Source organism: Mycothermus thermophilus (assembly GCF_041956435.1).
Source record: "Mycothermus thermophilus strain CBS 625.91 unplaced genomic scaffold VTJ04scaffold_8, whole genome shotgun sequence".
NCBI lineage: Eukaryota > Fungi > Ascomycota > Sordariomycetes > Sordariales > Chaetomiaceae > Mycothermus > Mycothermus thermophilus.
Genome location: NW_027191434.1, coordinates 868,005 through 882,124, shown reverse-complemented (window position 1 = coordinate 882,124; position 14,120 = coordinate 868,005). Strand labels below are relative to the sequence as shown.

General features: G+C 54.4%; 3 protein-coding genes across 3 annotated transcripts; 1 reads left to right on the top strand and 2 right to left on the bottom strand.

Annotated features, from left to right (window-relative positions):
• Nucleotides 1–1,802: 1,802 nt before the first annotated feature.
• Nucleotides 1,803–4,548, bottom strand: VTJ04DRAFT_10809 (uncharacterized protein; the record flags this gene model as incomplete). The annotated part of the gene is made up of 3 exons (XM_069358588.1): nucleotides 1,803–3,169; nucleotides 3,250–4,068; nucleotides 4,122–4,548. The coding sequence occupies 3 exons, from the start codon at nucleotides 4,546–4,548 to the stop codon at nucleotides 1,803–1,805; spliced, it is 2,613 nt and encodes an 870-aa protein (XP_069214137.1).
• Nucleotides 4,549–5,710: 1,162 nt separating this feature from the next.
• Nucleotides 5,711–12,137, top strand: VTJ04DRAFT_10808 (uncharacterized protein; the record flags this gene model as incomplete). Its single annotated transcript, XM_069358587.1, has 11 exons — nucleotides 5,711–5,847; nucleotides 5,902–6,159; nucleotides 6,222–6,347; nucleotides 6,420–6,443; nucleotides 6,500–6,650; nucleotides 6,719–6,914; nucleotides 6,967–7,085; nucleotides 7,159–7,364; nucleotides 7,452–7,797; nucleotides 7,963–10,035; nucleotides 10,410–12,137. 11 exons carry the CDS (start codon nucleotides 5,711–5,713, stop codon nucleotides 12,135–12,137), a joined length of 5,364 nt encoding a protein of 1,787 aa, XP_069214136.1.
• A 211-nt stretch (nucleotides 12,138–12,348) lies between these two features.
• Nucleotides 12,349–13,878, bottom strand: VTJ04DRAFT_10807 (uncharacterized protein; the record flags this gene model as incomplete). The annotated part of the gene is made up of 1 exon (XM_069358586.1): nucleotides 12,349–13,878. One exon carries the CDS (start codon nucleotides 13,876–13,878, stop codon nucleotides 12,349–12,351), a length of 1,530 nt encoding a protein of 509 aa, XP_069214135.1.
• Nucleotides 13,879–14,120: the final 242 nt, after the last annotated feature.

Genomic DNA, 14,120 nt, shown 5'->3' with positions numbered 1-14,120 from the left:
AGCGGCCGTTAAATAGAACGAGAAGAAAATGCTGGCCTTGACGGCCGCGGGCCGGTTCGGCTTCGAAGAATGAAGAGCTCAAGTCTCGTCAGCTTGATCCCGGATACAGAGGACCAACAAGAGGGTCAGTTTGTCACGGGGCTTCTGGTTACCAGTACATCTATATCCGCCTGGCCGGGCTTCCCCTACCCGCAGGTGACCGCCGATCCTATGAGATAGGTCTGGCGATGAATGTAAATGGAGAGCTGTAATATATCAGGTTGCGTGAGATTCGAACACCGACATCCCCGCTACTTTGAAGACACATAGGTGCTATAATGCGCGGCTCCATATCATGGACGTCAAGCTGTATGCATTCCCACGGTAGGATATACATAAAAGTATAAGTCCAGGGGACAATACTTAAATCCTTTACGTCCCGAGACCGCACAGTATAATAAGAAAAAGATGGAGAACAAAGAAGTAAAAGAGCAACAATAAAAGACAAAAAAATAGAAAAAAAGAAAAGAACAGAAAAAGAAATAGAAAGAACCAATAAATCAGAAAGAAATATAAAAAAGGAAAACGGCAAATAACACAAGAAACAGAATAAATAGAACAGAATAACAGACGGGAAAAACCAAGAGATAAAAAGAAAAAAATATAAAAGTGAAAAAAGAAAAAGAAAAAGAAAAAGAAAAATAAATATAGCAGCCGCCCTAAGGATCACTACAAAGCTGGGCAAAGGCGGAGTCACTATCTCGGCCCGAGAAGTGTGGAAGCCGGGTTATAGACAGAATTGAAGAGGCAAATCATGTTGGGTACCGGATTGCTCCTAAGCAAAGACCGAGGAAACGCCGGAGATTGCGGCATGCATCCCGTCCCGATCCGGTTCGGTCCGTTCGGGGACCAACGGCATATGGACCCGTGAGTGGGACCAATATCGGCCCCACCGGCGGGCCGGGTCCGGCCCGTGTGGGTATCGGATTCAAGTGGGGAACCCGTTTTCGGGTTTGGGCTTGGCGTGACAACAGCCCAAGCAATGATTTTTACATGGATCGGAAATTGCAGAGAAAATCTTTCTTGCACACCTTACCTGGCCCGGTCCTGTTCCACAATCGGACCTGAGCTCATCGCAGCAGACATCGGCGGTCCTCGTGATTGGGGTTTCGATCGACGAGATCGGGCCGAGTAACCCCCTAGCACTCCACTTAAAGCGTTTCCACCGTGGTGAGCGCTGGTGGTCGTGTCCGCGGGCTAAGCGGACAGCGGCATTTGCCGACATCAAAGGTTCTGGCCAGGGCCTAGAGTCTGGGAGCTATTCATTGGCATGTCAGGTGGCACAGCAAGGGGACGTGCCACGGGCCACTCTGTACTCGAAAGTAGGGGGTCTCTGTATTGCTGTGAGGTTGCGCGAGGAACGCACAACCTGGAGGGGCCTGACCCGCAGGTTAAATCTGCAGCGCCTGTGGGGCGTGCACGGGCCAGGCGGCTCCACTATTTCTACACAACCTAATCCGGTGGGGCCAGGGTTAGGGTTGCCACCCTAACCCTAAGGAACGGGTGTCAACCCGTGACAGGACGAAAGAGGGTCTACCGGAAAACCTCTCCAGAGTAGGTCTAGTTAAGAGCCAACCATGAATTTAGAAGATCCATGAATATGTTCGCAACCCAGAAGACATCAAACCAAAACTTGGACCACCCTTGATCCACATCCCTTGAGACCCTGATATCCCAATCCATTCTCGTCCCACACCCTCACAAGCCGAAGACCGAGCCCTAAGCAATTTCAACGGAAATGACGGTATACTACGTACACACGGTTATGGGGAGGAAACCCCGACGCAATAGGCGTAGCCAAGCCAGAAGTTATTGACGCAGTCCTGGCTGACGGCCGGGTTCCAGGCGAAGAATTGGGCAAGCGTTATACCGTTGTCTGAAGCCAGGGAGGCACAGCTATCACCAGATTTCACAATATCCCACTTATTGCAGTTGCTCGGCTGCCCAGTGTGAGTGGAAGCCTGGGGCTGCGGGGCTGTAGTCGTGGAAGTTGGGGTTGATGTTGTGGAGCTTGCGCTTCCAGACACGCCAACGCAGTATGCTTGGCCAAGCCAGAAGTTGGTTGTGCAATCCTCGCTGACCGCAGGATTCCAGGCGAAGAACTGTGCCAGGGAGATTCCGTTGTCCGAGGCGATAGAGCCACAGGTGTCTCCCGACTCCACGACATCCCACTTGTTGCAGTCGCTTGGTTGGCCGGTGTGCGTGGGGGCCGGAGGAGTTGGGCTAGCTGCGCTTGTCGTCGTCGTTGACGAACTCTGTCCAGAGACTCCAACGCAGTATGCCTGCCCGAGCCAAAAGTTTGTTGTACAGTCTTCGCTCACAGCAGGATTCCACTCGAAGAACTGAGCAAGCGAGATGCCATTGTCCGCCGCGAGCGAGGCACATGAGTCACCGGACTCCACAACATCCCACTTGTTACAGTTGCTGGGCTGGCCAGAGTGTGTGGGAGCGGGGGGAGTCGGGCTCGCAGTGGTCGCTGCCGTCGTCGTGGTGGCGCCCTCTCCGGAGACGCCAACGCAGTAGGCCTGACCCAGCCAAAAGTTGTCGACACAATCACTGCTAACCGCGGGGTTCCAGGCCAGGAACTGGCTCAGCGTGATACCGGCGGCGTCGGCAACCGACTGGCACGAGTCACCTGATTCGACGACGTGCCATGTGTTGCAGTTCTCCGGTTGGCCTGAGTGAGTCGGGGCAGGAGGGGTTGGGCCGGCGGTGCCGGTTGTTGTCGTTGTTGTCTCGGTCTCGGTAAAGGTCAAGGTAGGATAGGACGGCAGGTTCCAAGACCCACAATACCATTTTCCAGTCTCGAAGGAGCATGCCGGATCCGTGATGTTGTGCTCCAGCGAGTTCCAGGCGACAAAGTTGTCGTTGTCAACGTTGTAGATGGAGGCTGCTAACTCGCAATTACTCTTCCAGTAGCCCAGGCTTTCCACTGGGTCCTGGTATCTGTCGCCGAGGAAATAGAATGTACAGTCGTCGCGGACACCATCGGCCAGCACACGGGGCGTGCGCACACGCGAGTAAGGAGACTCAGTGGCATCTGGGAGCATGGTAAATGGCACGCCTGTGAAGGGAGCTGTGGGGTCGAAGGTGAAAGTCGCGTATCCTGGCCGGCCAGAGTAGGTATTGACTGTAAGCGCATTATGCTGGTTAGCATCAACTATGAATACTTTATTGAGGTGAAATAGTAGAAGGAATGGCGTGGCATACTATCTCCCACTGGCTGGACGCAGTAGCTCTCTCCAGCAAACAAGTTGGTGCAGTTGCTGTTGACGTCGGGGTTGAGAAACATGAAGTCTTCCAAAGAGATTCCGAATCTGAGAACCAACAGGTTGCAATAGTCGCCCAGCTCAACATGGTACCAGCGGCCACAAGGTTTCGTAGACCCGGGGTTGGCATTTGTTGGTACAGGTGCGGGAGCGGTCGGAGTCAAGGGCGGAAGGTCTGTGGTCACAGGCTCGCTCAGCTGGGGCCCGGGAGGACTGATGCAAAGCGTTGTGCCGTTCATCAGATGAAGATTAGAGCAGACGGGGTTGATGACCGGGTTCCACGCCATCAGCTGGATCTCAGAAATGCCTGCGGCGTCTGCAATGTCGGCACATGTCTGGTTGACCTGGACAACGACCGTGTCACAGGTATTGGTGATACACAGAGTTCCTGACGTCGGGAAGTTATGGCACGCAGCGGCCAGGTTGTTGTCAGCGAGCAACCAGGCTGTGCCAACGCTCTGAGCCTGCGAGATGCTGTAGCAGTCATCGCCACTTTGGATGGTGTACAGCGTTCCGGGGCAAGGTTCCTCGGTAGGCTCTGGCTCGCTGGTGAAGAAGTCGAGGGTTGTCGTGATCAACGGCTTGTCCGTTACACTACAGCTCGACGTCATGCTTTCATAAACCGACTCCTCGGCCAGAACGGGACCTTCAAAATAGGGAGATCCTGCCCGCATGCGCAGCCTGGCTACGAGGCACTCATCGCAGCTGCTAGGCTCCGTGGCTCCGCTAGGGACTTCGGAAAGGTAGTTGAAGGGTGACTCTGCGAAAGGCGTAAGCAAGCGCCAAAGAAATCGAGATTGAGGCAGTCCCTACCTCCAGGGTCGGCGAAGACTATGGCGAGGGCCGCAACCGGACCACAGAAATTGCTGTTCACGCGAAGACAAGTAAACTCAAACAGCCACTGAAGACTGTCTGGGATAACCACCGGCGACGCGGGAAGGTCAAATTCCCACGGGATGGTCAAGTCGCTCGGGCACGCGCTTTGGACTGTTGCCTTCCATGATGCGAGCGCTGTCGCGCAGCCTGGGGTGCAGATATCCTCCAAATCCTCGGGAGGTAATAAGAAGTCTGGGTGCAGATCGCGCACAAGAAGGCTACAGGCCACGTCGGCCAGCAGAGCCTCGGAGCAAGCTGAAGGGAGGTCATCGGGGAGGCTGTCTTCGTAGACCAGCCGAGCAGCGGCTGCGGGGCGGAAGCCCAGGAGAGCCCCCAGACCTAAGAGACGACCGAGTTGATTCATGGTGGTGATGGCTGTAAGGCTCCACAGCCAGAAAGCAGACAAGAAGCCAAAATTACAGCGTGCTTCATGTGTTGTCGGAGAAGAGCCAGGAGACTGAGAGCTGGGAACGGGGTCGATTAAGTGACATGGCCGAAGAGAAGTACAAACGTCAATGAGATGTCAGCTGCTCTGTTGCACATCGAGATACCATCCTCCAGGCACTCCCCGGCTTGTCGAACCAACTGCTCAGGGGTACTCCGTAGTTCCGGATTAGTGGAGCGGTAGGGCCTAGGAAGGTTACGGTAGTATTTACCGGGTAGCCAGGGGCAATAAGATTCCGCAACGCCGGACAAGCACTTGAGCTGTTTGATGCACCTTTTGGCTTGCGCAGGTGTGCGGCGCAGACCACTTTACACGATCTGTGCTAGTAGTCTTCGCTTAGATGGCTCCATGCATGTCAGATACCAGTGTCGCAGAGCACACCGGAATTGAATCCGAGGCCCACCGTTTCGACTGCGGGACACTACAGGCCCTACAAAACACCTGGATCCTAGCTTCACACAAGGATCTGGCGTGGGGGTCTGACTGAGTTGATGGAGCCCTGCGGCCCTAGCTCACCATCGCGTGCCGGATTCCGTGGCACAGCACCTCCTTGACCCAATACTCCGACCCTGCTATCCCAATTTCCCAAAGTGGCTCACGTCAGAGTTTGATGCCGTTGGTGTGCTTCGTCGTGATATCGCCAATCAGGCCCCATGACATGTCGGTGAGGTAGTAGCGCATGTGCGTTCCTGCAGAACGCGTGAGGCACAGTCATCCATGCCGAGGTCCCAGACTTTGAAACTCTCGAGAAACAGAACAGAAATCGATAGTCTGCTTGGCTTAGGCAACAGGATTTTGGTTACCCTCAGGGGTACGATTCCCAGGTCGGATGGGTCGGGTCCATGAGTCCCAACTCCCTAGTCCCGGACGTCGGCGAGAAGGGACTCACCGAGTCCAACGGCAATTGTCAACATGAACCGACAGACGTTAAGTGGCCAACCTCCCCAGACCTCCTGCCCCAAGCCTCCTTTGTCTGACTTTCTCAACATTTGCTGTGGTTACCTCAGAAAGATTCCATTTCATTCCCTCATGTGTGCTCATTTATTGTTCTTTTCGTTTGCCTGAAACAACCATCGACGGGATGAAGCCACCGTCGTGGTCGTCCTTGAGCTCTTTGCTCCTGTTGACCTTGCCCACGGGCAGTATTGCAGGAATCATCATTAATCGTGGCACCGAAGACACCCAAGATCAGCCGCAAACGTGTAGACCAGAGATTTCGTGCGTGCCTCATCTTTCTTCTCAACTTTGGCTCATGACTAACACTGTAAACAGGCCATTTGATTATTCTGCCAAGCTCCGGAGCGTTTATGAGCTGCCAGTCTGCAGCGCTGGCGACGAGACCGGTGGCATCCATGGCAGGAATGACGGGGGAAGCAACGACGTGTCTTTCCTAGCGGCCGAGTCGCTGTCTTTCTTGACTGGCCGACAGGTCGTGGGACTTAACGACGACTATACCTGCGCGCCGGACCGGCCTTGCAAGAACAAAGCATGTTGCCCAAAGGCGACGCTCCAGTGCAACTACGGCCCGGAGTACGTCTTCTTTAGTGTCCCTTGTCTGGGTCGGACTCGGTGTATACTGACTCGAGCTCCAGGGCATGCGGCACGTCGGGAATCACGCCCAATGAAGTTTGCTGGCACAACTGCGATGCCAAAGCAGAGTGCGGTCAATTTGCTGACCCTCCTGGGAAGAAATGTCCTTTGAATGTCTGCTGTGGAAAGTCAGTGGTATCTTGAAGTTCTCTGAATGACGAGCTCTCGTGGGATGTGGCTAACGGCGCGATGGTTTTTAGATGGGGCTTTTGCGGAATGACAAAGTAAGTGGATCATTCCTTCCCTCTTTCTGGTGACCTTGTTAACGCATGGCATCCAGAGACTTTTGCGATGTCGAAGATCACGGCGCCACGGGTGGCTGCCAGTCCAACTGCGCGCAGCCTGGGCCCAAGAAAAAGGACAGCGAACAGTTGGACCGGGTCATTGGATATTACGAGGCCTGGCGGTACAAGTCCCAATGCCAGGGCATGGTGAGTGAGCCCTCTTTTGATATATGTACACCTGGCATAGGTAGCCCGATGTTAATTGACGTACACAGGGTCTGGACGACATTCCGGTCAATTCACTGACTCACCTGTTCTTTTCCTTTGGGTTTATCACGCCGGGTGATTTCAACATCGTTCCAATGGACAACCTGCCCTTCGAGCTGTTCCGCAACTTCACCAACCTGAAGAAAAAGAATCCTGGCCTCAAGGTCATGATTGCTGTGGGTGGTTGGACACACAACGATGAGGGTATGTTCTCCCTGAACCCTAATCTCATCCATCGCTAACCGTCTCTCCTTAGGACCTCTGCAGAAGGTTTTCACCAATCTGGCCAGCACCCAGCAGAACCGACAAAAGTTCATCACGAATCTGCTGTCTTTGATGCGGAGATATGGCTTTGATGGCGTCGACTTTGACTGGGTACGTCCCCTTCCCCACCCACCACGTCGCCGCTCGTCAGGGCAATATACTCATCGACATCGCTGTCACACAGGAATACCCCGGGGCCGACGACAGAGGCGGTGAGCCGGAAGACGGCGTCAACTTTACGCTGTTGCTCAAAGAGCTTCAAGAGGCGATCAAGAAGCAGCCGATGAAATACATCGTCTCTTTCACTGCACCAACGAGTTACTGGTACCTGCGCCATTTTGATCTGAAGGCCGTCGACTATGTGGATTTTGTCAACGTCATGTCCTATGAGTAAGCGCTGGCCGTACCTCACTTGTCGTGTGAAGTCCCGTTGCGGACTGTTTACGTATTGGGTGCTAATCAGCCCTTTGTTCTTAGTCTTCATGGTGTTTGGGACGCCAAGAATCCGATCGGCTCTCATGTCTACGGACACACGAATCTGACTGAGATGAAGATGGCGTTTGACTTGTTCTGGCGTAACGACGTCCCGGCAAGCAAGTTGAACATGGGCTTCGGCTTCTACGGCAGAGCGTACACGCTAGCTGACCCGGCTTGCAACAAGCCCGGTTGCGTCTTCAAGGGAGGCGCAACGGCGGGAGCCTGCAGCGGCGAGTCTGGCATTCTCACCTACCGTGAGATCATGGAGGTTATCCGAAACAAAAAAATCAAGCCCATCCACGACAAGGCCGCCGGCGTCAAATACATTACGTGGAATGTGGACCAGGTAAGAACCTTTTTCCATGTTCATTTTTTTTCTTGTTTTCCTCCTTTTTTTTCTTCGTTTCTTTTTTTTTTTTTCGTTTCTTTTTCCTCGTTCTGTTCTTTTCCTTGTTTTCTTCTACTTGAAACTCTGTACGCAATGCCCTGGTGCTGACTTCCACTCTCCCAGTGGGTGTCGTACGACGACAAGGAGACGTTCAAGCAAAAGAAAGACTTTGCTAAGGAACTCGGTCTCGGCGGATTCCTCATCTGGGCCATCGATCAGGACGATGACCAGCTGGCGGCGCTCCAGGCCGTCCTGGATCCCCAGCCCCTCAAAGCTTTTGCAATGACCAAGGGCGACGAGAACTGGACCGGCTCCAACGAGATGTGCTACGTCACCGAGTGCGACGGGAAGTGCAAGTCCGGCTATATTAAGATCACCGATCAGAAGTGCGCCAAGAACAAGAAAAGCCAGCTGTGCTGCCCGCTCTCGGGAGCGCCAGATCCCAAGGAGTGCCACTGGCGCGGCGACCCCTTAATGTGCAATGGCCGGTGCCATGACGATGAGGTCATGACACACATGTCAAAGTTCGGGTCAGGCGGGACTGCCTGTACTGATGGCCAAAAAGCACACTGCTGTAAGAGTCCTCTCGCCGAGGAGAACACTTGCTTCTGGAAGGGGGTCGGGCAACAGTGCCCGGCCGGCTACGAGATGATGACGTTCTCTGGAACAGCATTCGACCTGCTTGATGACATTGCCGCCGTGATCATACAGGTCGTCGGCAGCTTCCACCCTCTCACGCGTCTTACCGGCCGTCTCCTCGCTCAAGTCATCGAGCGGATTGATATCCGGACCAAGAAGCTATTCTGCTGCAAGACGAACGACATTGAAAAGTGGGACAACTGCGACTGGTACGGCAAGCCCGGCAACTGCTTCGACGGACACTGTCCCGACATGAGGTTTGTGCAGCTCACCGACAGCTACTTCGGAGGCGACTCGACTTGCGGCAGATTTTTGAACCGGAGGCGTGTCTTCTGCTGCCAACCGAAGAACGGACAACCTCTGTTCCTCCCTGTGCCCCTGGAGAACCTCTTCCCTAATCCGCCTCAGGGAGACAGCGTCGACACCGAATTTGAGCTCAAGACGGACAAGGAATCGGCCGGTGGAAACACTGACCCCAACGATGCCGCGTTTCAGTTCTACATCCTCGCCTCTCCCGAGGCGATCCAGCAGTCGCTCGACAAGCGCGATGGCTCCCACTGGGAAGTCTTTGACTGCAAAGATGCTGTTACCGAGGGCGAGCACAAGGTCAAGATGGTCTGCACGGACACCTCCGAGAACAGCAACTGTTACAAGATTGGGCTGGGCCATGGCGTGCCCGGCACTATCTTGCAGATGCCCCGGGGCTGCGGGCCAGGGAAATATGCCGTAGCGAAGTCTTTGGAACCTCTGCCGGTCGAAGATCATCGCAAGATACTGCCGCGTCACCTCGCGCACCTCGCGGACTCGAAACCGGTGGTGTACGAGTTGACTTTTGACTACGACTTTTCCCGCGTCCCACGGGACCTCGGAGACACGAAGTTGCGGGTTGATTTCAGCAATCAGGATGATTATTGGAACACCATCGTTGCTGGAGCCGCGTCCAAGAAGAAGAGGGGACTCAGCAAGCGGACGCTCGCTGACGTTGGTGGCAACCACGTCAGGTGGCTCGAAGAGGAGTTCAGGGACGACTACCACTTTGGCGGGCTGGACAAGCGCGAACTGCACGAGCGCTGGTTTGGCTCCAGTGTCATCGAGTGGCTGGTGCAGCTCCTCAAGCCCGAGATCAAGCGCGAGTTCCATTACAAGTACGAAGACAGCATCACGGCCAAGATCTTGGACGAGTCGTGGCAGTGCAAGAATGGAGATGTTGGCTACGAAGGGCACCTTCTCGCCCAAGCCCTTCTCAACGTCAACGTCGAGACCAGCTTTGGTTTCACTCTCATCGTTGAGTCGCTCAGAGCGCCGCTCGATATCAGCCAGAGCTATCTTACCTTTTACAATAAGGGCGAGATCACGGGGATCCTTACGCTCGAGGCTGTCGCCAAGATTCTCTACGAAAAGAAGGGCGTGATTGCGAATATCCCCTTCCCGGGCGCCACCTTCAGGATTCCTGGTATTGCGACCATCGGTCCGCAGATTACGGTCGAGGGTGGCATTGACGCACTCTTCGCCGTTGGTGGCATCGTCGAGACCAAGTTGGAGATTGCCAAGTGGGAGGTATGTAACATCCCTTGTTCTATATCCCTCCCTCCTTGGCTTTTTATCCCTCCTTTTACCTTCAATCTTACTTTCTTTTTCGAGTTTTATCTTTATTTCTTTCTTTCCTCCCTATCTATTACGTTTCCCTTTCCTTTTTTTTCTACTATATTTTCTTCTCTTTCTTTTCTTTTTGTTTTCTTTGTTTCTTTTTTTCGTTTTTCTTTTAGTATTTCCCCCTATTTTCTTGTTATTTGTTTGTTATTTTCTGTCTATTCCTTTATCTCTTTTTCTCTTTTATTAAATACCCTCTCTACTACTTTGTTATACCGTCTCCTATCTTTTATCTAAATGAAATATTCTCTTGAGGTCGCATTGCTAATGTTACTATACAGGTCCGGCATGTTGTCCCAGATAACAACGATGAAACCTACAAGCCAAAGGAGATCGCCCCAGGCGACCCCAAACTTGACCGGACTGGCAGCTTTGAGGGCCTTAAGAGACCCTCGTTTTTCGCCGGCGTCGCCGTCCACGGCGACGTCACGGCTAAACTTTCTGCAGCTGCTGAGTTCGGGATCCGCTTTGATGATAAGTGGAAGATCAAGCCGGCTGCCGCCGCTGTTGTCGGTGAAACCAGTGTCATGCTCAAGATGGCGGCCGGCGCCTCGACCGAGGGCGTCTGCCCCTTTACCTACGGCGTCGACGTCGGCGCTCGCCTCTATGCCAGGGTCACGGCGCCGCAGGCCTTCCACTGGTCTGGTATTGAGTACGACCTGACGCCCAAGTGGAACAAGGCCATCATCCAGGGAGGAACTTGCCCAGAGCTGGCCGGCATTCCGATGAAAAGGGATCTCGACTTCGTTGATGGCTCCGCAAACCATTCTGTCACCGCCCTTGCGCAACGGTCACCCAATTCTCTGGCCAAACGATCATTGGTTTTTGGTCCGGCGTTCAGGCTCCCGGTTGGCAGCTTCTTCTGCCCGATTGATGACGGCGAGGAACTCAGCTGCAGCGACCATGACAAGATCTGGGCTGATGAGCCCGACCCCGAAGCTGTTTGGAAGAGGTCACTGAACACGGCTCTTTTCGACAAGGGCCACGGTGACGTGGCCAATGTTACAGCGGACGTTCCAGACCACCTCGACAAGAGAACCAATGCAAAGTCGGTCAAGATTTGCGACAACGATGAGACCACATTTCAATATCCGACCGGCGGCGAGCTTGGTGCCAATGTTGACAGCTTCGGCTGGGTGGAGCCAGACAATTGTACTGATTACAAATGGGGCGGCCCTCTTGCCGCGCGTGTCGCCGGTATACAGTACGACTCGGAGCACGTCCTCGAGGCCCAGCTCGTGAACGACTTCTTCAAAAAACATATGGCTGGAGTGCATCCCCAAGTGCCTCATCCGAACCCCGCCATGATTGACTCGGCCGGAAACAGGAGGCGCATTGACTGGTGCGACTACGTGAGGTTAATGATCCGTATTCCTGCGTTCGTGATACCTAACCTGGACACGAGCGAAGGGACGAACGTGGCGCTCACGCCCCTTAGACACATCGCTGCACAGTTCCCCACAAATAATTGGAAGGAGGACGAGTATATTGCCCTCCAGAGCTACATCAACTCGGTAATCAAGAACCACGCATGGGCAGGAGGCCGTATCGTCAACACGGACAAATGGGCGACCGATTACACCCAGCCGGCTGTGGCGCGGAAGATGATCGTGAAGATGCGCGGGATCATCGGGTTACGGCTTTACCACAATAACCCGACGGTGATGAGCATTCTGCGGGCGCAGAAGAACCGCATCGGCACCATCCTTAACCTTCTCGATACGCAGTACCTGCCGAACAACCGGCCTGCACCAGGCTGGGACGCCTGGCCTGGGCTCAACCTGCAAAGCGAATGGAACAGATTCATGTCGGGCAGGTTCAGGCATCTGAGGGCCAAGTGCGACAGCATTGTCGAGGACCATTTGGATCTCTTGCTTGATTACTGGGCTACTCCGGCTATGAAGCAGGCGAGCCAAAACAACGCTGGAAACAAGGCGATCATCAGGGATATTGAGGAGATGGATATCTACTGGATGAACGAGATTCCTGACTGGGAGGTGCCTTTCTGAGCCATTGTTGTCAGCAGATAGTTGGATTGGTGGTCGTTTTCAGACTGTTCAGGGTACAACCAAGGAACTTTGGATAATGTTGATAGCGAAAAGAAGATCAGCTACCACGGAATGTGGTTTTCTCATTGTACTTCTGCTTGACGAGATGATGATTGGATGTAGCCGCTGGTCAGCCAAGCGGGTTGCGTATCTACCTTGGGCACCATAATACCTAAAACTCAGCAACGGTAAAGTGTGTAATGTCCCTGTGTTGTCGAAACTCAAAACCCAACCACTCTTGCTGTCCCAAGTTGTCGAATAGATCGATCACAGTCTGGCTTGGTCTCCAGTCACCAACCTGCCACTCGACCACGGCTTCCTTCGCACCTTCAGGGACGTAGTATCGCACCCCCCATCTATGCACGCTGTTGTTGGTGTCGTAGGGCGCCTCGTCACCGTACTCGGCCGCCCTCCCACGGGAGGGAAGCCACGCCAGGTATGTGAAAAGTTCAGCCTGCTCGAGCGCGCCCATGTTCTTGACGGCCGTGGCAAATGCTGAGAGGAGAGGCTCAATGCGCTCGGCAAGCGGTTCTGTGCGGAACACGTCTGGGAGGTGTTCCTCCTCATGGCCATCCGTAGGGTCATCATCCCACTGTTCATCCACGTCCTCATCCTCGTCAGTGGTCTCTGCAGGTGGGTAGTGGTCTTGTTCGGAAATACCGAAACCTTGCGGGTGGGGATCCTCGCCTCGTGGGCCGACAAAGTACCAGCTCCCATCCGGACGCATTGGATGGAATTCGACGGAAAGCCGCCGCATGCGCGACCACTGAGCCGATGCGGGAGCATCAGGGGCAGGAAAGAGATGTTCGGAGATGATGGCTCGGAGGTCCAGCTCGTGCAGCGGGGCCACCAGCACGGACAAACCTGTCGACAACGGATCCCGCTTCGCTGGCGCAACAAGATCCGGCATTGGCATCGCTTGATCATCGTACAGAGCCAGCCTCGGCTGCCAGAACCACAGCCTGGCCTTGGTCAGAGTGCTGGGGATGCGCAGACCGCCTGGCAGTTCCTCCTGCCTCTCCACGGCGGCCCCGAATTCATGCCGCGCATCACGCCAGGGTCCTTCCCAGACGCGCGTGAAGTGACGCAGAGGCCGGCCAACCGCGGCAACGGGGAGCCACTCCCATGCCCAAGGACAATCAAGCTCTTGCAAGGCGGGAAGGTGGACGATGCAATCCAGGAGCGCGCGCAAAGCGACCGGCCGGACGGAATCGAAGGCGAACAACGTCGATCCCTGGTCGTCCTGGCGTTGCAGGATACGAAGCTTGCGCACAAACGGCAACACGGGGAGCGTCTCCGGGTTTTGTAGTGTCAGACGGCGCGCGTGATAGATGCGGTGACGACAGTATGGATCATGGTCGATCCTCTGGGCCTGGATGACGATTTCAATCGTGAAGCCCTGCTTGTCGTCAATGGGCGCTAGCTCTGTTCCCGACGAGGCCCCGTCTCTTGCGTGGTAGGCCGCGAGCTCCTCGAACAAGGCGCGAAGCTGTGTGGAGAAATGCAAGTTCACGGTGGCGAACTCCTCGACAGACTCACGACAGGGGAGAGACCCTTGGTCCGGTTTTTGGAGCAGCGGCATGTTGATCTCATGGCAAAATTCGACGAACGAGCGGCCGACGTTGGCGACTGCGGCCGCGAGCTGCTCAATTGCAGCCCGGGTACGACCGTTGACATCTGCATCTGGAATGAGAATTGGCATGGTGGCAAGGCGTCTCCAACTTTGGCGTGAAAGCAAGAACGAAAAGTTAAGTTAAAACGTAGAACCTAGAAGGATCCCTAGATTGTTGATAAACGAGGAAGAGTTAATGAGAAAGTGGTGGGAGTGTGGTCGGTGAGGAGTTTTGAAGAAGAGGGGTAAACAGGATCCGCGCGTGTCTTGCTAGTCGCATTGTATTTGGGAGGCTGGGAAGATGACGTTGCAGTCGGAAGCAAATATGTTAA